Source organism: Chlorocebus sabaeus, chromosome 20 (assembly GCF_047675955.1).
Source record: "Chlorocebus sabaeus isolate Y175 chromosome 20, mChlSab1.0.hap1, whole genome shotgun sequence".
In the NCBI taxonomy this organism is placed as follows: Eukaryota; Metazoa; Chordata; class Mammalia; order Primates; family Cercopithecidae; genus Chlorocebus; species Chlorocebus sabaeus.
In genome coordinates this window covers 4,318,650-4,340,464 of record NC_132923.1, presented here as the reverse complement: position 1 = coordinate 4,340,464, position 21,815 = coordinate 4,318,650, and the positions used below count along the sequence as shown (strand labels likewise).

The 21,815-nt window shown below is 39.8% G+C and overlaps 1 protein-coding gene across 5 annotated transcripts in view; it reads left to right on the top strand.

Annotated features, from left to right (window-relative positions):
• The window catches only part of PYHIN1 (pyrin and HIN domain family member 1), a 48,328-nt gene that overhangs the window by 8,912 nt on the left and 17,601 nt on the right, over nucleotides 1-21,815 (top strand). For all 5 annotated transcript variants that reach the window (XM_073008239.1, XM_007976591.3, XM_007976592.3 and 2 more), the window contains 3 exons: nucleotides 1,563-1,985; nucleotides 3,389-3,577; nucleotides 4,472-4,639. In XM_073008239.1, coding sequence (XP_072864340.1) covers nucleotides 1,563-1,985; nucleotides 3,389-3,577; nucleotides 4,472-4,639 — 780 coding nt within the window. The remainder of the gene's footprint in view (nucleotides 1-1,562; nucleotides 1,986-3,388; nucleotides 3,578-4,471; nucleotides 4,640-21,815) is intronic.

Below are 21,815 nucleotides of genomic sequence, written 5' to 3'. Positions count from 1 at the left end.
CAGAAGATGATACACCAAGACTTACAAATGAAAGAAAGTAAACTACAATTAATAATTGCATGATTCTGATAATCCTTATAATGTTGTACTCGTCTCAAATTTGGACAGGTCAGCCTTACTGTATGCATGTATCAGCAATAGTCTAAAAACTAATTGAAACTCTAATGAGCTTTATTATAAAAAAGAATGTTCTGTATTTCTGATACACAATAGAGGAGATCAACTATGATAGGCAACAAGTGATGAAACCACAACACCAACCTTAATTGGAACGTGCTCTATTCCCTTTTTTCTTACGTTAGATTTTGTATTAATATAAGACTATTTCAGAAAAAAAAGGAATAAATGCAGACACACCGGATCAAACTTAATTAAATTTACATGAAATTCCAGCATCCATAATTTGCCACATTTCTCTATATACCCTCTCACATTTACTCCTATGTATACACATATTTTTTCTGAAAATACTGTAATACAATGTAATGTCCTATTATGTCTCTCTGAGCAGTTATTATGATCCCCTTCATGCAGGTCCTGTATTCATGTGGCTCCTTGTGAGGTTGCATATTGGTTACTATTAATATTCTCATGGATGAGTCTATGGTTACTGATTAACTTGCATTGGGAAAGGACTTTTCTGTGTTAGGCTGAATGGGTCACATGGATGAAAAGTCAGATCAAATAAAGTCCAATCACTCACAGATGATCACTGTCTATGGTATTCCAGATCAGACCACTCAGGAGCTGCTGGTTTGTGAATGAGGCCTACCTATTCCTCCAGTGCTTTTTCTTGAAATTGAACAACTTTTCCTCCATTAATGTGTTCTGCTGCAATTTAAGGAAACCTGGATGTTATAGAAAAAGGGTATTAAAGACAATCCACTCTGATCCTTGGTTTTCTGCCAGCATGCTACCTCCTGGAGCCCTGACATTGAGAAAGGCTGCAATGGTGGAAATGACACTCTGTAGAGTGTCTGTAGCCTGAACCTACTGAGATGAGGGCATTCTGAGGGGTTTAGCCCACAGGTATTCTCACCTGCTTTAAGAGTATTTATCTTAGGCAGGAAAAGTACGAGTTGTATGCTAAAAATTGCCCTGTCTACATTGGTAATAACTAAACACTAGTGATGTATGTGGTTTGTGGTGGATACCCTTTACCATTTTCAGTGCTATTCAATTGTATTTTGTCTATTTTTATGCTCTGGCATTTTAAGCTGGTAAGAGTAAAACTACAATTCATTATTTTATCCTAAATTTATTTTAAGTTACTTCATGATAATCAGCTCAGCATCCACTTGTCTTATGTTGTTATTATATCTTACATTTTAAGAATTATTCTGTTTAGAGAAGAGTCTTCCTTTACCATGTGGTCTCCTATATTACTGCATCTGGCTATGAAACTACTTCAGGATATCCTCTCCTTCCCTGTATCCTGGCCCTAGCTCTACACATCTATAACCGTTTTGGGGCCCAATGCTGTGACTTGAGGTCATTGAAGAGCAATTCTGTATTCCTCACTCAAAAATTTCTTTCTTGTATTCCTTTTTTATCATGCACAGAGCCTAAAACCATTGGCCAACCGTCAGGCAACTCCCAGTAAAAATATTTTCCCAAAAGACCCAATGATCGTGATGGTACTAAGTGCAACAAAGATATTTAAATATGAATTCTCAGAAAATGAGCAAAGAGCAATGTTTCATGCTACAGTGGCTACGCAGACACAGTTCTTTCATGTGAAGGTTTTAAACATCAACTTGAAGGGGAAATTCATTAAAAAGAGAATCATCATTATATCAAATTATTCTAAACATAATAGTCTCCTAGAGGTGAATGAAGCCTCTTCTGTATCTGAAGCTGGTCCTGACCAAATGTTTGAGGTTCCAAAGGACATCATCATAAGAGCAAAGAAAACTCCGAAGATCAATATTCTTCACAAACAAACTTCAGGATATATTGTATATGGATTATATATGCTACATACGGTAAGGCATCAAAGCTGTTTTGTTGCATTTTCTACAATAACACGTGAAGTTAAAACCCCTGATGTGCTAAATGGAAGTTTACATATTTACTTAACATTAGAACTCAGGACTCTCCCAAAACTACTGACAAGTAAATAAAGTCTTCTTCAAGGTTAAGACCAGGATTAGGAGAACTATTAATGTTCTCATTCCCATGTTTTTCTTTCCAAAATATCACCCTGAAGTTCTTTAGTAAAACATTCACTGAGAAACCTTGAGACTTCATCAGCTATGACTACCTATTATGAGTCATAATGATCAAGGATAGTGAGGGATCTAGATCCATACAAACATAATAGTAAACTTATTTCTTTGATTATAATCTCAATTGTAGCAAAAATCACATTAGTTTCATTTTGAATAAAGTATTGTCCTTTGAGGCTTGAGTTCCAGTTTTGACAATCGGGGCAAGAAATGAATTGACTGATTATACCTGGAAATCAACTACAGAAAACAGGTAGGACAATGTTCTGACCAAATGAAGCCTATTCATCAAAAAGTATTGAACAACTGAGAAATATAAATTTGGATGATACTTGGAAAGTCAAGTAATCTGTACTCGTATACTAGATGTGTCACAAAAAAAGAGCAGAATAATTTTTCTGATATGTTACTGTCAAAATTTATGAAACTAGTTAGCATGAGACATTCCAACTCAGAAAACCAGTCTATACCTGGCTATTGATTCCAGTAGTTTCTTACATGATCAACAGCTCTCAATCTGTTACATTTATTTTCTAGAATGACCTCTTATTTTAGCAGCATTGCTTTCTGTACACACTCTTAAAGAAATTATCCTTAGAAATACACATCCAGAACGATGAGTAATAGCCTTGATGAGCAAGAAATTGGAATGTTTGAACTTAAGGACCTGATTTCAGGATGGGAGATGTGGAAAGAGATTCAGTAAATGGAGAAAGTCAAAAAAGTAATTAGATAGTTACTAAAAGCTTGTTTTTTATTACAGATTCCTCATAACATAGCAAATAATTAGTTGTAACAGATGCCCATTCTTTTTGCATAGGGGCAGAGGCCAAATAAGCCTACCAAGGACTTCAGGTTCCTTTGTATCAAGGTGCTTTGGGAAGCATAGCTGTCTTGGAGGTGAAAGAAGTTGAAATTGGGAAGATAACTCATTGCTCTAGAACTGTAATAGAAATACTTAGAACGTTAAGGACTTAAACAAAGAGGATATTGAGGGAGAGCTCTGTGAGATGGTCCAGACTAAGGCATATGTATTGTATGTTGATACAGTACTGGGAGTTGCTGTCTTGCATCTTGTTTTTAATCTGTCACAAGAGACTTTCCCTTATGTACAGTAGTTACTATGTTCTCACAAACATGATATTAATTTTTTGTTGCAGAAAATTATAAATAGGAAGACAACAATCTATGAAATTCAGGATAAAACAGGAAGTATGACTGTAGTAGGAAAAGGAGAATGCCACGATATCCCCTGTGAAAAAGGAGATAAGCTTCAACTCTTCTGCTTTCGACTGAGAAAGAGGGAAAATATGTCAAAACTGATGTCAGAAATGCATAGTTTCATCCAGGTGAGAAATAAACAGATATTAGTTTTCCAAAGATGAAAATCATTTGCTTTAAGTTTTAGGAAACCATACTTCTGTTGTTTTACACTTAAAATTCTGCAAGTTCATGAGAAACCAAATGATGCCCTTGCACTTACACTTAGAGAAAATTATTAAAATATATTAAAAGAATGACATTAATTATCTTCTTCAAAAAGACATGAAACTTGTGCTAACTACTAAAATATTTGAAGAAATTCAGAGGGCACAGGACTAATTGAAGTTAGTTATCAAAACCAAGTTCTTTGCAGTAAGATAGGCTTGGTATATATTTTGCTCATTTAGGTGCATGATATTAGAGAAATAGCTTACATGTTCCTCATAAGATTGGCTTGAAAATTAAATGAGATCATGGATAGACATTTTGCATCCCATTGCCTTCCTTGTACATTATGACAAACCAGTATGCACTAGATACTGCTGCTCTTAACAAGGTAAAGACAGACATTGGAAAGACTTCAGGCAGATACAATGTTGCATACAAATATTAAAAGTGAGAAACAGCATAGTGAGTTCTGTACAACTTTGGCATATGTGGAAAGGTAAGAAAAACTCATACAAGACAGGTAACAAGTAGTCCTTTTCTCATCTGTCTTATGCCATAAAGACAAAAATGGAGTTCATTTTAAAAAATAAGTAAATAAAGATGTTATTTGACTAAGAATGTTAGATCATTTTACATTTTAGCAAAAAAATATATTGGCAGTTGCCTGGAGGAATACATTAGATAGAGGCAATTTTTAAAGGTAATGACATCTATTAGAATTTAATAAAGGATGATAGTCTCACATATTTAAAGATGTTGTGCTTTCCCTAATATTAAAAAACATTAAACAAAAAAAAAATGAATACTTTCAGATACACAAAAATACAAGCCAGAGAAGCCATGACGCCAGGAGCTTGGCACTACCCCAGGAACGGAGTCAGCATCCAAAACCTTCAGAGGCTGGCACAACCCTACCTGAAAGCCGTCCCAAGACTCCTCAGATGCCGCCAACAACCCCATCCAGCAGTTTCTTCACCAAGGTACAATTTCCTGGGTCCCATGCCTCCTATCTCCCAAACATAAATTACAGGGATCATTAGACTGTTAAAAGAGTTTCTCTTCCACAATCTCTTGATAAAATTAAATCACCCATGTGTTTACTGAATGCATACAGTGAGATACTACCACATCACAGTCTTTGCTATCTAAAATATATTTGTGCAATGATTGCTGACCTCAAGAGGGCTAATATCTTGTGTTGCTCAACCTACTGAGAGGGGGAGCGGTAATGGCCAGACAAACAGAGATGAAGACAAAGAGTGCGTTATGACCCACATTCCAATTTCTTTCACAACTTTCCCCTTTGCTTATTGGTACTATTTCTGAATTTATTTTCAGCATTCCAAGTTGAAATAAATATTCCAAGTATATATTTGGAAACATGTTATTTCATTGTTGGGAATCCATTTCTCCCATCTCATCACTGGCAAGAATTTCCTTAAATTTCAGATGCCAGCTTAAATATTTTCCTCTGGCAAGTCCTCAATGATACAAGATAGCAGAACTGATGAGTCCTTCTACCCTTTACTTTTACAGGGCCTCCTGTCAATGAGAGTAAATTACTAATTTCACAGAAGTGAAGAGAGAGGCTTATTATATAAGATGTTTTCCATACTTCTTGATCTGGGATTTCCCTTAATAGGGTCAGTGTAGCACATGATATATTTGTAGAACAGAAAAAAACTACAAGTCCCAGCATAGAACATGTAACAACAATAATTATATTTCTATGATTTGAGCACTTAATTAGGTGTTGGATCTTAAATGTTGTTCCTGATGTACATTATCTCATTCCTTCTTCATAACCATCAAGAGGATGCTACTTTCTGTCCCAATTCACATAGAAGAAAATAGACATATGCAGACATAAAAAAAAATCTTCAAGTTCTCAAAGACAGTGTTAGAGTCAGGATTCATATCCAGACCTGCTGAAATGTAAAACTTGAGCAATTTATGATTATATGTGGCTTTAAAGTTGAGATATACTAATGTCAGCAACTTATTTTAAAAATTTCAGAATTGACAGTGTCATGTAATGGGTTTGTTTGCATAGCCCAGGCTCTGCAGGGCTTCTCAAAAATAAGGTACCCAGAATGAAAAAAGTCATACAGAAGCCACTCTCCAGAATTAGAGTCCTCTCATTCTTCTCTATAACACAGTGCTTTTTATATAGTAGATAACTGAATTCTAGCAGTGGTAGAACGATGGAAATTAATGTATTATTAATGAATGGTAAAAATCAGTGAAAATAGAGAAAATTATATGATTGAGGAGACCTATGTCCTTGCTTCTGGAAAAAAATTTTAAAAAATTACTTCAAATGCTCAAGTAGATTGTTAAGTATTTCTAAATATGATTGATAGCCCTGAGGATTCTGGTTAACTGATGCAGACTACAAAACAGCAGAATTCTGCATCTGGAATTGTGGATTTGAAAGAATCCTTCTAGCACAGTGATTAGATAGATAGATAGATAGATAGATAGATAGATAGATAGTTAGAAACATAGAGCTGGATTTCCTACAATCTAAAGAACAGACAACAGGTGCCCATCTGTGTATTTCCTTGACTAGAAAGACTTAGTTAATAAACACCCATCGGATATTTTCAGAGCTAAGTTTGTAATTCTGGTTTCTGGATGTGCAGAAGAGGAGATTTAGGGAAATTACACTTATATAGATATTCCAGAGAACATTCACAAAGAGAGGGTCCTGTTAAAACGGATAAAATATTTAGCATGTTGTGGCTCATATTGAAAATTATTAACCAGAAAAAAATAATCTATTTTCCTCCCAACAACTAAGGACACAACCACTCAAACTCCTGACCTCAATCTCCTAATTCAGCCCCAGAGCAGAGTCTGCAGTGAACTGCAGTGAAGAACTCATTTCCATATGGGTTCCAGCATCAGGTTTCTCAGTTACGCCCAAAAACCACATAATACAGTTTCTTACACAAGATACTATCTTGCATTTCCCATTCCTGTGCTTCACAACATCATAATTACTAGGGTGATTGGATCAGGACAGGCACCTCATTGATCCAGACTAAATACAATCTCTTTAATAAAATTTATCATTATTAGTGAAGTACATTCTTTGAGACCCTATTAGATTTTGTCTTTTGGTGTTTACAAAATACATATTCATGAAATCATTCCTGAGTCAAGAGAATTACTGTCTTTTGTTGGTCCAGGTGTAGAGAGAGATTGTGGGGATGTAGCTAGATAAAGGAAGATGAATACAAGAATGTGTTCATTGTCTATATTCCAGTTACCTTTCATCCTTTCACTTTGTTTATGACCACACCTCAGGTTTTATTTTAAACTATCCATGGTCTTTTCCAAATCAGAAGCTTTGACATAGGTTGCTTCCTTTGCTGGGATCATTTTCTCCAGTCTCTTCTCTAACCCACCTCTCCACAGGTGCCAGCTTAAATCCCTTCCTAGGACAAGTCCTCACTGGTACCTGTGGGGGTTTGTCCCACAGACCTTGACCCAACAACAGATGAATAATGTATACTGACACAGATATTCTGCCTGTCAGTTTGGCTAAGGGTCCAGGCCCATCACAGACACCAAGGAAGGTGCTATAAAGAGTAGTAGCCACAGCCTCCACTCTGCAGGCATTTATTTAGCACAGATTTAATTGACAAAGGCTTTGAGTCAATACACCTGTAGGTAATTAATCTGATCGCTGACCCCCAAGTAGAGAGCAATTATGCACCCACGATTGATCAAAGGTTGGTCTTACGATCACATGAGTAAACACGCTATTTAGATAAACTACCTTCCTTTGAAACCACTTTAAGCTATTTACTCAAGGTAAGAATTAAGCTGCTCTCAGCCATAGCCCTATCTTGAGACTTTTACAAAACCTTCCAGCCTTCCAAGAAGATTTGTGTCTATGTCCTATAACTTCATCTTAAAATTTTTCTGCCAGCCTGACTGAACTACCACATGTCCCCCTTTTCTGTTTTCTGCATCAGGTTCTCTGGACTGAAGCATACAGATATGTGCAGCAACAAGTCTGTTGGGCAGGGCGGTCATTGCTCTTATTCTGGCTTTGCATCCTAGAATTAGCAAATAACATAAGACAACCATGACTATAATTAGCAGCATTCTTTTCCAGTCAGAGTGACCCCCAGGAGCAGGGCTCTAACCAGGAGAGATGATCTTGCACACCCTTCCATATGGCTGTTTGTTGGGTGTGTGGATCTATAGTGTGAAAGGATTCTAAAATTTTAGTTTTAAGTTGCTTTATGTCTTAAATTTTATGCTTTAAAATTTTATTCTAAAATTTTAGTTTTAAGTTGCTAAATTGTCATGAAAGGTTTCCCAGAGGCGTTGTTTCACTTCATCCCAACCATGTATTGATTGGTTCCGTGGTAGAGAAATGATACAGATATGTTTATGCCCCCCAGTGGCAGTTTCATTGCTGTCGGAATGCCAGTGCATCTTGTTGCTCCCCCACATATTCTAAGGCAGCCTTGAGGGCTCGCAGTAGTGCAAGAATCTTTTGATCTATACCTTGCTGTGAGAGAAGTTTATTAGACACATTTCTGGCCGTATTATCTATAAAAGCAGCTGTTTGTACTGATTCAGTAATAGATGCAACAGCCACACTAGCGGTTGCCAGGATGACTATGGCTGAGACCATAAAGGCTATAAGTGTGCCTATGAATCTTTTGAGTCTGACCTGGGACAGGGGACATTCTTAGGTGGTAAGGACAAAAGAACCTTGCCAATCGCGTGTCAAATTGACTGGTAGGAATGCCTCAGATTGTCTCCTTAATATCATAACACTAGCAATATTTAAGTTAGATATATTGTAATTAGTGATACATGAGGCAAACCAACCCTGTCCCTGCACCCGGATCACAAACGCGGAGTTTTGGGGTATAATGGAAATATCAGTTCCCATAAGGAAAACATATGGATGGGGAGTGCAAATTAGGCACTGATCTGTGTGATTACGAGTGAAGGCTATAGTATAATTGTTACTGGAATTATGATATGTCCCATGCCAAGTGTCAAAGGAGGTGCTAAGATGTCCCAGGTACCATAAAGTGTCATGGAGTGGCAAGGACTTTACTTGGGGTCTGGGATAACCCATCTCCCCATCAGCTCAAATCATAGGGGAATGGGATGAGGTTACAAAACGGTGATTGATGCCATGATGGATGAGGACATCGGTAAGACTGCCCTGTAAATAGCTGTGTGGGCTCCAGTCTAAGATGTTATAATAGCCTAATTGGAGGCTATGGGCTTGTTCCCCATGACAGACCTCCCAGCTAAAGTGGAATTCATTACTTCCCCACCTTTGTTCTTTAGCACAGGAAGGAATGTTTGGGAAAGCGGCATTAATTGCATTACCCAATTTGAGGCTACCTGCAGCTAAGACTGTTAAGGCATTTCTTTTGCCATGATGTAGCCACAGTTGGATTTGGGCAAGTACACATTAAGGGTTAGAACCTTTATAACTTACACATAGTGGAAGGATAGTGGAGTGATATGTAGTGTTACCTGGCACCTTAGTCCAATGTGTGCCATTATTGAGAGACCCCACTGGGTGTAAATCTAACCCTTCTAGCCAAGCAATCACATTATTAAAGGCTGGGAAGGGAGTGTCTGCCCAGGTGACAGGGCGAAAGAAAGGTAGATCTAAGATATGAGCCCAGTAGAGTTTAGCAGGTACAGGTTGCAGACAAAGTGAGAGCATAAAAAAGGAACCATACCCTATGTGAGTTGCAATGTACAACAGAAAGCATAGCAAGAAGCAAATTATCTGGAGTGAATGGTGTCTGTGTCCGGAGCAGGATTCGTTCAGCCTCCTGAGTTGTCCTCTTCAGCATCCCCCAGGTAACGTCTGAGGCTTGTATTGTCTGAGGAAGCCACATCGTCCAGGGCTGCGGGTCCTGTAGCGTTAGTTCCTTCATTTCTGGTACCAGGTTGGGTCCTAGCCACGCCATGATATGGTTTGATGTGTCATGCTGGAATCCAAGGACGACCTGAGGGCGTCTGGACACAAGCATACCCTCTTCCCCATGTTAATAATTCACTTGGACCACACCATACATTACTGTTCACATCTTTCCATAAAACCGAAGGTTTTATGCCTAGAGAGGTTTTAGCAAAGTGCTTTTCTACAGCTTGTGCCGATAGTGTGGCAGGGTATTTACCCATACTCCCCCTTTTTTGTTTCTTGAATATATTTTTAAGTGTGGAGTCGGCATGTTCTACTATGGTTTGTCCTTGGGGGTTATATGGGATACCTGTGGAATGTTAGATATTCTACGTGTGACAAAATTGTTGACATTGTGAGCTGGCATCAGCTGGACCATTATCAGTTTTAATTTTTGTGGGCCGTCCCATAAATGCAAAAGTTAATGACATATCCAGTGGATTTTCCAGGAAGAACATGTGCACTAATTAGATGAGTGTTAGTATCAACAGATACATGTACATATTTTAGTTTTCCAAATTCAGGGATATGTGCAATGTCTGTTTGCCATAACTGATTAGGTTCTAGTCCTCTAGGGTTAACACCTGTTGAAGGAGGGGATGTGCCTGTGAGCTGGCAATCTGGGAATTGTAGGATAATTTGTTTAGCCAGTCTCTGGGTAAATTGAAATTGCTTAGATAAGTTTCTCCAATTTTGGTGGAAAAACTGATGCGGTTAGGTGGCTTGGTCAAGCAGTGATGTCATAACCTGAAGGTCTGCTTGATCATGGCCATAAGCCAATGGGCTAGGCAGTGAGTTGTGGGCTCGAATGTACGTAATAAAAATAAGATGTGTACGTTGATCTGCAATTGCTGAAGTCAGAGAAAAAAAGCACATAGGGCAGGCTCCAGAGTGGACTTAATTAGGGCTGTCTGAACGTTCTGCAATAAATAGAGTAAGCAGAATTGCTAATGATATTGACGGGCTGAGTGGAAAAAGTTTCCAAGGCCAACATCAGAGCCCCAATCTCAGCTCTCTGAGTGCTGGTAAACCGAGTTTGAGTGATTAAATTATGTGGTCTCCACCAGACTGGCGCTTTTCCATGTTTACGCAAACCATCAGTAAACAGTATTGAAGCACTAGGTATGGGGGAGTGAACTACTTTTGTAGGTAAAACATTTACTAGACTTTTTGGGAATGACGAAAAATGGGTGCATCCCAAGGGCTGTTAGTAGAATATCATCCATAAAATGAATAACCTTGCAATCAGGAAATTTTTCTTTCTACTGGGGAGCAGTTTGCTTTTAATTGCTCCTTAATTAACTCATGGGCCTCTTGTAATTTCTCTCCCTTTAGAGGTTACTGTTTTACTTAAATTGGATTTGGAGAAAGTCACGTTAGGGGTAAGAGAGAGATAACAGTGGCCATTATTAGAAAGAGGTTTTTTAAATTTCTAAATTTTACTTAAATCTTAGCATAGAATTATAATCTGGGGTGTCGCTTGTATACAAGGAGCACATGAAATTTTGCCGTGGTCCGCCTGCAGAGCTGGAGAGCTAAGCATGCGGGCCCCAGGGTGGTGGCGGCCTTGCGCTTGCCTAGGCGCCACTGTTGCCTGTGTGGCTTTTCTTTTCTGTTTTCTGTGCCGCTCCCTCCCGCTGCTGCAAGGCGGCTGCTGCCTGCTGGGTGGACCTTCCCACATGTGCCACCTGCCCCTCCCCAGCCGGCTACCTCCTGCAGCTAGGCCTGGCTTCCTGTAGCGGCAGCTGCCCAGGCTGAGTTCCTGGGAGCATTGGCTGGCTCCGGGTTTGTGAGCTTCCCCACTGCCGAGCCTTTCTTTCTACCTACTGCTTGCTTGGTGGCACAACTTTGGCCTCTAATGCTTTTTTAAATCTTTTTATAAGCGTTAAAAGAAATGGGTTTATGATTGCCTTGTTGATCTTGCATTACTCTGCAGGCGAAGGGCTCCCTTCTAATGCCACTTGCTTAAGACAGGGTTCCATACCTGGAGCATATCCTGCCTTTTTTCCCATCTATTGGAGGAAGGGAGCTCAGGCAAAACCTCCGTTCCCGTTTGTTATTTTGGCCTGATGATACTGGGGCTGAGGGAAGAGGAAGTGGTAAGGCAGGTGATGGTTCCTCCTCCTTCCCCTTTTTAGGCTCTTCTGGTTGTAACTAACCAGAGCCCCTCTAACTAAAGCCCATAGCGTTAGGGCTGTTACTGGGACCCCTTGCCCTTGTGCATAATGTTGTTTAGGATTTCTCCCTACTTACTCCCAGAGCTCTACATCTAGCATGCCTTCTTTTAAGAACCATTGATTATGGGTTACAACCATTTGCATTAGGTCCCTTAATTGAGCCTGTGAAACTGAGGCTCCGCTAGCCTTAAGCAGCTGTTTCAATACTTTTATATACTGTTTCTGTTGAGCTGATAACTGTTGTCCCATGATGAAACCTAGCCTGAACAAGGCCCACCGGCGCTGAACTTGGAAATCCCAAGTGGCCGCTAACGACTTACTGACTCACTGACCGCGCAGTTCTTTTTCACCTTCGTTTTTGGGAGGTCCGTTGCACTGCCTTTGCAGTGTTCCTCACACGGGGTACCAGCTGCAGGGGTCCATCCTGCAGACCCTGACCCAACGACAGATGAATAATGTACACTGAGACAGATATTCTGCCTGTCACCTCAGCTAAGGGTCCAGGCCCCTCACAGACACCAAGGAAGGCGCTGTAAAGAGTAGCAGCTGCAGCCTCGACTAGCTGGCCCTGTGGGCATTTATTTAGCACAGATTTAATTGACAAAGGCTTTTGAGTCAACAAACCTGTGCGTAATTTGGTTGCCAAACCCGCCCCAGTAGAGAGTGATTATGCACCCGCAGTTGATCAGAAGTTGGCCTTAAGACCACATGAGTAAACAAGCTATTTAGATAAACTACTCTACCTTCCTTTGTACCCACTTTAAGCTATTTACTCAAGGTAAGAATTAGGCTGCTTTCAGCCATAACCCTATCTTGTGACTTTTACAAAACCTTCCAGCCTTCCAAGAAGATTTGTGTCTATGTCCTATAACTTCATCTTAAAATTTTTCCCACCAGCCTGACTGAACTCCCACAGATACCCACATTTCAGATTAGATGAGGTCCTCCCATTGTTGGTTCTCTCCGGTCCTTCATTTATGAGCTTTCCTAGCTCCCTTTACTTTTCATGATAGCCTTAGAACAACTAGAGTGAAGGAGTGATTTTCCCCCTTTCTATACCATAAGCTCAGATGGTAGGTAGAGTTTACCCCAGAGGAACAAAATACAAGAGGGAAAAGGTCAGTTCATGCTATGTGCATCAATTCTTATTCCAGATTACCTTTTCCTCTGACATGATGGGGTAGTTACCTGCACTCAGGGTTCAGAAGCCTGTAGCAAAATAATTAAATCACTAGTTTTACAATCGTTTCTCACCCCAGCCCTAAGCCCAGCAACAGACACCTCCACCACCTTGTATACACTCTGGAAGACAGGCTTCCTATGTACAAGCTCTCTGTTTTGTTTTTGTTGTTATCATTGTAGTTCTTAGTTCTAACTCACTATATTGCCTCAGTAGTTTATTCAAGTATTATTTGAGCTAGCAGCCTGTGTCTTTTTGCCAACTTGGCACAAGTGGCTATGAATGGAGCCCTTGCTCAATCATTGCAGCCTCAGATCCATATTCTCTTGGCCACTTCAATGTCCACTTAAATGAACATCTCCAGACAACAATGCCTTTCTCACTTACATTGATTGAATGGGATTATGTAGGAATTTCTAAATCTTACCTGCCAAAATCTTAATCACAAACCTTGCTAAAACTGTACAGATTATTCTGCTGTACATGAACATCTCTAGAGCACAGGAATTCCAGGAGAATATTATGCCTTTGTGGCCTCAAATACCTAAACACATCATGCAGCCATTTATTCTTGGGTATCCAACTACCACCCGTAAAAAAAGAGTATCCAACTACTTACTTATGACTCACTAGGTGAGCAGGAAAGTCTCGTTCCACTCATCGTGGGTTTGCCAGAAGATTTTGTGTGATATAGTTTGTATATGGATTGGGATTTAAAACAAGAAGCAGCCTATTCTTATCGTTAATTTCTTACGTTATGTTAACCTAAAGCCAAAAACACAAATTGACATGAATCAGGACCAGGAATGGTAAAGAAAAGCATTACTCTGAGAACATTTTTTTAATAACTTAAAATACTAGTCAACCAGAGTATGTATGTTCTCATCCAAATTCCACCATTGTGATGGACTGTTTTATTTAACTATTTTTGAGAAGATAATAACTCAAGATGTTTTTGTCAATAAGTGGTAGAAACGAATAAAGAAGTGTTTTTAATAAAACACTTTCTATACCAGTTTGATCTAGGGTTTCCATGAGAAAGGTAAACAGGGAGTACAAGACACAAGTGATCAGAGTAGACATCCAAATCCCTGCAGAATGAGTATAATACCAAACATAAATGATATTCTACTTTCTGAGTATTTACAGGGTACTGGTTTTAAAACCTGCATTCTATATGTATATGTGTATTATCACATCCCTTTTTCATAACACAGTCATGAGAATGCTACTCTTAGCCTTACACATAAGAGAAAACTGAAATACATAGGATTTTAAAATATTCCCCAAGTTTACAAAGATAGTGAGTGTGCTAAACGTAAATTATATGTACTTTATGTATCTTTTCTTATTTGTTCTGCGTTACACTGCCTTGATGATTAGTCGTCACATTTCATATTTCTAAATACTGAGGAAATGAGAGGTTAAATCTTCATTTAAGATACTGCTTTTGAGGGACAAGATAACTAACTAGAAACAGCTAGTGTGCACCACTCTTGTAGAGAGAAGAGAGTAGCAAGTAAATGCTAGATCTTCAACTGGAACATCCAGGTGGACCATTGAGAACCACCAAGAAAACGGCTTTACCCATGGAGAATAGAGAAGAGTAAGACAAGACAATTGCTCACCTGGGAATGGCATGAAGCCAGAGGAGGCTTCTCCACTGCAGGGAGATGGTGAGTGAGTGAGAGTCTCTGTGGACCCATACCTTTGCCACCCTGGGCTCAAGAGATATTCCCATGAGACTACCCCACTGGAGCCTTCAGACTGAGGGGGGAGCTAAGTGGAGCCTGGGCAGAGCCGCCACTCAGGCATACAGGGAAAACTTGGAGCCTTGGATCCAAGTATCCTGGAATTAGCGGCTGCAGCTCTGGCAATACGGGAGGTCAGGCTGCGCCACAGGCCTTCAGGAAAGTAGCTAAATCCAGGGGACTAAGCAGCACTGGACTGCAGGCCTTGCCTCCACTGCACCTCACAGGATAAAGTCCACTAGCCTAGTACTCCAGGCACCCCTCTGCCTGGGCTCCTGGGCCAGTAGCAGATCTGCACTTCCCTGGCATGGAGCTCCCAGAGGGAGAGGCAGCCCGCCACTTTGGCTGTTTCACAGCCATTGTCACGGCTGCCTTCAGGCCCTGGAGCGTGTGTGGTGATTAGGGACTGGCCGGATCCCCAGCACAGCACAGATGCCCCATGAAAGAGTGGCCAGACTGTTTTATATGTGGATTCCGGATGCCAGTTCTCCTCACTGGGCAGGACCTCCTGACTTCAGACTCCAGCTACTCCCTGCCTGGGCTGTGGTGACTATAGCATCTCTATACTTCCCTGGGATGGAACTCCTAGCGGGAAAGTTAGGCTGACATTTTTCCTGTCTTGCAGCCCTCACACCAATTGCCTTCAGGTTCTGAAGGAAGGGCAGTGATTGGTGATGGGTGGATCCCCAGCACACTGGAGCCACCCCACGGAGAAGTGGCTGGAGTGTTGTAAACATGGGTCCCTGTTCACATTTCTCCTCACTGGGTGGTGCCTTCAGGCCTAGGGCTCAAACACAACTACCCTGCCCCCTCCTGAACACTTCAGTGAAAAGCAGCTTTGCATTTGTCTCAGGAGAAAATCTCAGAGACGACCCACAACTTCTCCACCATTGCAGCTGCAGTGGCACTGCCCTAACTGCGCTTGGGCCATGAAAGAAACAAAGGATCTGGTCACTACACTGGCACCTCCAGCGCACAACAGCGAGCACTGGAGAGAAGTCCAGTCTCTCTTCCCTATGAGCTCCCAGCCCCACTCTTCACCAGACAGGGCTCCTGGCTTTGAACTACAGAACAGCTGCCCCACCCATGGCTAAGCATAATGTCTGCTAGTGACTCTGTGTTTCCCTGGGGGGTCCCAGAGGCAACTGACTGCCCCACTGCAATGGCCAAAGCAGTGGTTCTGCCCCGATCCCCTTAGTCCAAGGAAGAAACAAAGACCCCGAGAGTTTCACCTGCGCTTCTAGCATACCACAGTCACCATACAGGCAGTGAGGCACAGTCTCTTCTCCCTATGAACCCTCAGTGCCCCACTCTTCAATGAGCTGAGCCCCTAGTTGTGGCCAGCAATGTAACTGCCCATTTCCTCGCTGAACATTCCCTGTAGCAGTGGCTCTGCATTTCTCTGAGGTGCAGCTCCCAGAGGCAACCAAAAGGCCCTCTGCCACTGCTGCTGCAGTGGTACTGCCCTGCTGCTTTCAGACGGAGGAGGAGCTGCAGTTGCCCTTAGGAGAAGAACTCAGTCTATCTCTCTTGTGATCCACCCATAGCCCTGCTCTTCACCAAACAAGGACCCTCTGGCTTGGACCCCCAGCACAGCTGCCCCATCTTAGGCCAATTGCACTGGCTGATAGCAGCTCCTCATTTCCCTGGGGTGGACCACCAAGAGGCAAGTGAAAGGCCCTCTGCCATACCACTGCTAAGGTTTCTTCTGCTGCAGCCTCCAAGCTGGGGAGGGAACATAAAGTCTGAGCTCACCCCAGAGCTGCAGTGTGCCAAACCAAGATCTGCAGCCAGTACTCAAGTGGGAAAGGAGCCCACACTTTCAGAGCACTGAGAGGGAGCATGCCTTGTATATGGCAGAGCAAGAGTCTACCTACTGACCAGTACACTTAAACGCCACCTACTGGATCACAGCCCAAAACTTCAACGCCAAAAATATTTTCCTAATATAGACCCCTGTGTAACCATGGACAAGAATTTAGCTAGAAATTAAAATCCTGCACAAAGCCTCAGCTCTCTAAAAACATCCAGGAAAGAAGGTTTCTAACTACTCAAAAGAAAGAAACAGTGCAAGAACTCTGGCAATTCAGAAAGCCAGAGTGTCTTGTTTCCTCCAAATGATTGCACTAGTTCCCCAGCAAAGGTTCTTAGCCAGGCTAAAATGGCTGAAATGACAGAAATAGAATTCAGATTATGGGTAGGAATTAAGATAATTGACATTCAAGAGAAAGTTAAAACTCAGCCCAAGAAATCTAAGGGTTTCAATAAAACAATACAGGAGCTGATAGAAAAAAATGGCCATCATAAAAAAGAACTAAATTGATCTGATAAAGCTGGAAAATGCAAGAATTTCATAATGCAATTCCATGTATTAACACTAGAATGAAATAACCTAAGGAAAAAACCTCAGAGTTCAAAGACTGGCTTTCTGAAATAACTCAATCAGAAATAAAATAAAGAAAAAAGGAACTAAAAAGAATGAAAAAAACCTCTGAGAAATATGGGATTATGTGAAGAGACAAAGTCTAGAACTCATTGGTGTCCCTGAAAGCGACGAGAAAGCAAACACCTTTAAAACACATTTCAGGATATCATCCATGAAAACTTCCCCAACCTTGTTAGAGAGGCAAACTTTCAAATTCAGAGTACATAGAGAACTCCTATGAGATACTACACAAAAAGACCATCCCCAAGACACATAATCATAAGCTTCTCCAAGGTTGAAATGAATTTTAAAATGTTAAAGACAGCTAGAAAGAAAGGGCAGGTCATCTACAAAAGGAACCGTATCGGGCTAACAGCAGAACTTTCAACAGGAGGCTGACAAGCCAGAAGAGCTTGGGGCCTATATTCAGCATTCTTTAAAAAAAATAATTTTCAATCAAGAATTTCATACACAGCCAAACAAAGCTTCATAAATTAAAAAAGAAATGAGGTCCCTTTTAGACAAACAAATGCTGAGGGAATTTTTTTACCACCAGACCTGCCTTATAAGAGATACTGAAAAAAGCACTGATTATGGAAAGGAAAGAACATTACCGGGCACTACAAAAACACAATTAAGTACACAGAATAATGACACTATAAAGCAACCACACAAACAAGTCTGCATAATAATCAGCTAACAACACAATGACAGTATCAAATCTGCAGATGTCAATATTAACCTTTAATGTAAACAGACTACACACTCCACTTAAAAGGCACAGAGTGGCAAGCTGGATAAAGAAGCAAGACCCAATGGTATACTGTCCTCAAGAGACCTATCTCACATGCAATGACACCCATTAGCTCAAAATAAAGAGACAAAGAAAAATCTACCAAACAAACAGAAAGCAGAAATGAAAAACAGAGGGTGCCATCCTAATTTCAGACAAAACAGACTTTAAACCAACAAAGAGTTAAAAAGACAAAGAAGGGCATTTCATAATGATAAAGGCTTTGATTTAACAAGAAGACCTAAATATCTTGAATATATACACACACAACACAGGAGCACCTACACTCATAAAACAAGTTCTCAGAGACCCACAAAGAGACTTAGATTCACATACAATAATAGTGGGAGACTTCAACACCACACTGGCAGTATTAGATTGATCATTGAGGCAAAAGAAATAGCAAAGATATTCAGGACCTGCACTCAATACTTGACCAGATGGACCTAATGGACATTTACAGAACTCTCCACCTAAAACCACGGAACACATATTCTTCTTATTGCCACATAGCACACATTCTAAAATTGACCACACAATAAGATATAAAACAATCCTCAGCAAATTCAAGAAAACAGAATCATACTAGCCACCTTCTCAGAACATAGTGCAATAAAAGTATAAATCTATAGTAAGAAAATGGCTCCAACCATACAGTTACATGGAAATTAAACAACCTTCTCCTGAATGACTTTTGGGTGAATAATGAAGGCAGAAATAAAGAAATTCTTTGAAACTAATGAGAACAAAGATAAAATACATCAGAATCTCTGGGACATTGCTAAGTCAGTCTTAAGAGAGAGGTTTGTAGCACTAAGCACTCACATCAAAAAATTTAAAAGATCTCACATTAACAACCTAACATCACAACTAGAACTAGAAAAACAAGAACAATCAATCCGCAAGTTAGCAGGACACAAGAAATAACCAATATCAGAGCTAAACTAAAAGAAATTGAGATGTAAAAAAAAAAAACAGACAAAAGATCAACAAAGCCAAGAGTTCACCTATTGAAAAAATTAATAAGAGAGATTGCTGGATAGACTAAAAAAAGAGACAAGATCTAAATAAACACAATTAGAAATGACAAAGGGAAATTACCACTGACCCACAGAAATACAACAATCCTTCAGAGACTACTATAATCAACTCTATGCACACAAGCTATAAAACCTAGAAGAAGTGGATAAATTCCTAGAAACATATAACCTCTGAAGAGTAACCCAGGAGGAAATTGAGTATCTGAATAGACCAATAATAAGTTCTGAAATTGAATCGGTAAGGAAAAGTCTACCAACTAAAAGTAGCCCATGACCAGATGGATTCACAGCCAAGTGCTATCAGATGCATAAAGAAGGGTTGGTACCATTCCTACTGAAACTGTTCCAAAATTTGAGGAGGAGGGACTCCTCTCCAATTCTTTCTATGAGGCTAGCATCATCTTGATACCAAAAGGCAGAGACACAACAAAAAAAGAAAACTTCAGGTGGTTATTCTTGATGAACACAGATGCAAAAATCCTCAATAAAATACAAGTAAACAAAATCCAGCAGTACATCAAAAAACTAATTCAACACAGTCAAGTAGGCTTTATCTCTGGAATACAAGATTACATACACAAAGCAATAAATGTGATTCATCACATAAACAGAACTAAAATCAAATGCTACATAATCATCTCAATCGATGCAGAAACAGTTCCCAATAAAATGCAACATCCCTTCATGTTAAAAACCCTAAATACGCTAGACATTGAATGAACACACTTCAAAATAATAAGAACCATCTCCAGTAAACCCACAGCCAATATCATACCTTATGGACAAAAGCTAGAAGCACTCCCCTTGAAAACTGGGACAAGGAAAGGATGGCCTCTCTCACCATTGCTATTCAACAGAGTACTAGAAATCCTGGCCAGAGGAATCAGGCAAGATAAAGAAATAAAAGGCATCCAAATAGGAAAAGAGAAAGTCAAAATATCCCTTTTTGCAGATGACAAAATCCTATGCTTAGAAAAACCCATAGTCTCTACAGAAAAGCTCTTTGATCTCATAAACAGCTTCATCTAAGTTTCAGGATACAAAATCAATATACAAAAATCAGTACACATTCCTATAAACCAACAACATCCAAGCTGAGAGTCAAAACAGGAATGTAATTCCATTCACAATTGCCACAGAAATTGACAAAAAGATTTCTTGTATTCATCAAGGTTGGAAATCACCATACAACATTTTTTTCTAGAGCAGACTATTTGTGGGATGAGAGGGTTTTCTTAGAATGTAGTATGTTTTGTATATTGTCTCTTATGTGACAGGCACTGTGTACATCACTTTGAATCCATTTTTCTCATAATCTTCAAATCAAAATAGTGAGGCAATCATTTCATGTTTTAGATGAGGAAACTGAAGCTTGGAGAGGTTAGGTAATCACAGAGAGGCTAACCAAGGAGGTAGTTATTGTAGATAATTCCTATCTACAATAAGAATTACGAAACACTGCTCAAAGAAATGAGGGAACACAAACAAATAGAAAAAGTTCCATGCTCGTGAATAGGAAAAATCAATATTATTAAAAATGGCCATATTTCTCAAAGCAATGTACAGATTCAATGCTATTCCTATCAAACCACCAATGACATTCTTCACAGAATTAGAAAACACTATTTTAAAATTTATATAAAACCAAAAATGAACTTGAATAGTCAAAGCATTCCTAAGCAAAAAGAACAATGCTGGAGGTATCACTTTGCCCAACTTCAAACTATACTACAAGGTTACAGTAACCAAAACAGCATAGTACTGGTACAAAAACAGACACATCGACCAATGGAACAGAATAGAGAGCTCAGAAATAAGGCCACCCACCTACAATCACTGGATCCTTGACAAAGTTGACAATAACAAGCAATGGGGTAAGGACACTTTTTTCAATAAATGGTGCTGGGATAACTGGCTAGCCATATGCAGAAGATTAAAACTGGACCCCTTCCTTACACCATATAGAAAAGTCAACTCAAGATGAATTGAAGACTTCAGTGTAAAACCTAAAACTATAAAATCCCTGGAAGATGACCTAGAAAATACCATTCTGGATACAGGACCTGGCAAAGACTTCATTTTGAAGATGCCATAAACAATTAAAACATAGAGGAAAAAATGACAAATAGGACTTCATTAAACTAATGAGCTTCTGCACAGCAAAAGAAACTACCAACAAAGTAATCAAACAATCTACAGAATGAGAAAAAAAAAATTGCAAACTCTGCACCCAACAAAGATCTGTTATCCAGAATCTATAAGGAATGTAAACAAATTTACAAGAAAAAATGAGCCACCCCATTCAAAAGTGGGTAAAGGACATGAACAAACATTTCTCAATAGAAAACATACACATGGCCAACAAACATATGAAAAAATGTTCAACATCACTAATTATTAGAGAAATGCAAATCAAAACCACAATGAGATAACATCTCACACCAATCAGAGTGACTGTTATTGAAAAGTCAAAAAATAACAGATGCTGGTGAGCTTGCACAGAAAAGGGAACACTTATATACTGCCAGTAGGAGTGTTAATTAGTTCAGCCATTGTGGAAAGCAGTGTGACATTTCCTCAAAGAACTTAAAACAGAACTCCCATTTGACCCAGCAATTCTAGTACTGGGCATATACCCAAAGGAATATAAATTATTCTACCACAAAGACACATGCATGCATACGTTCGTTGCACCACTAGTCACAATAGCAAAGACATGGAATCACCCTAAATGTCCACCGACGTTAGACTGGATAAAGAAAGTGTGGCACACGTACACAATGGAATACTACACAGCCACAAAAAACAAACAGATCATGTCCTTTGCA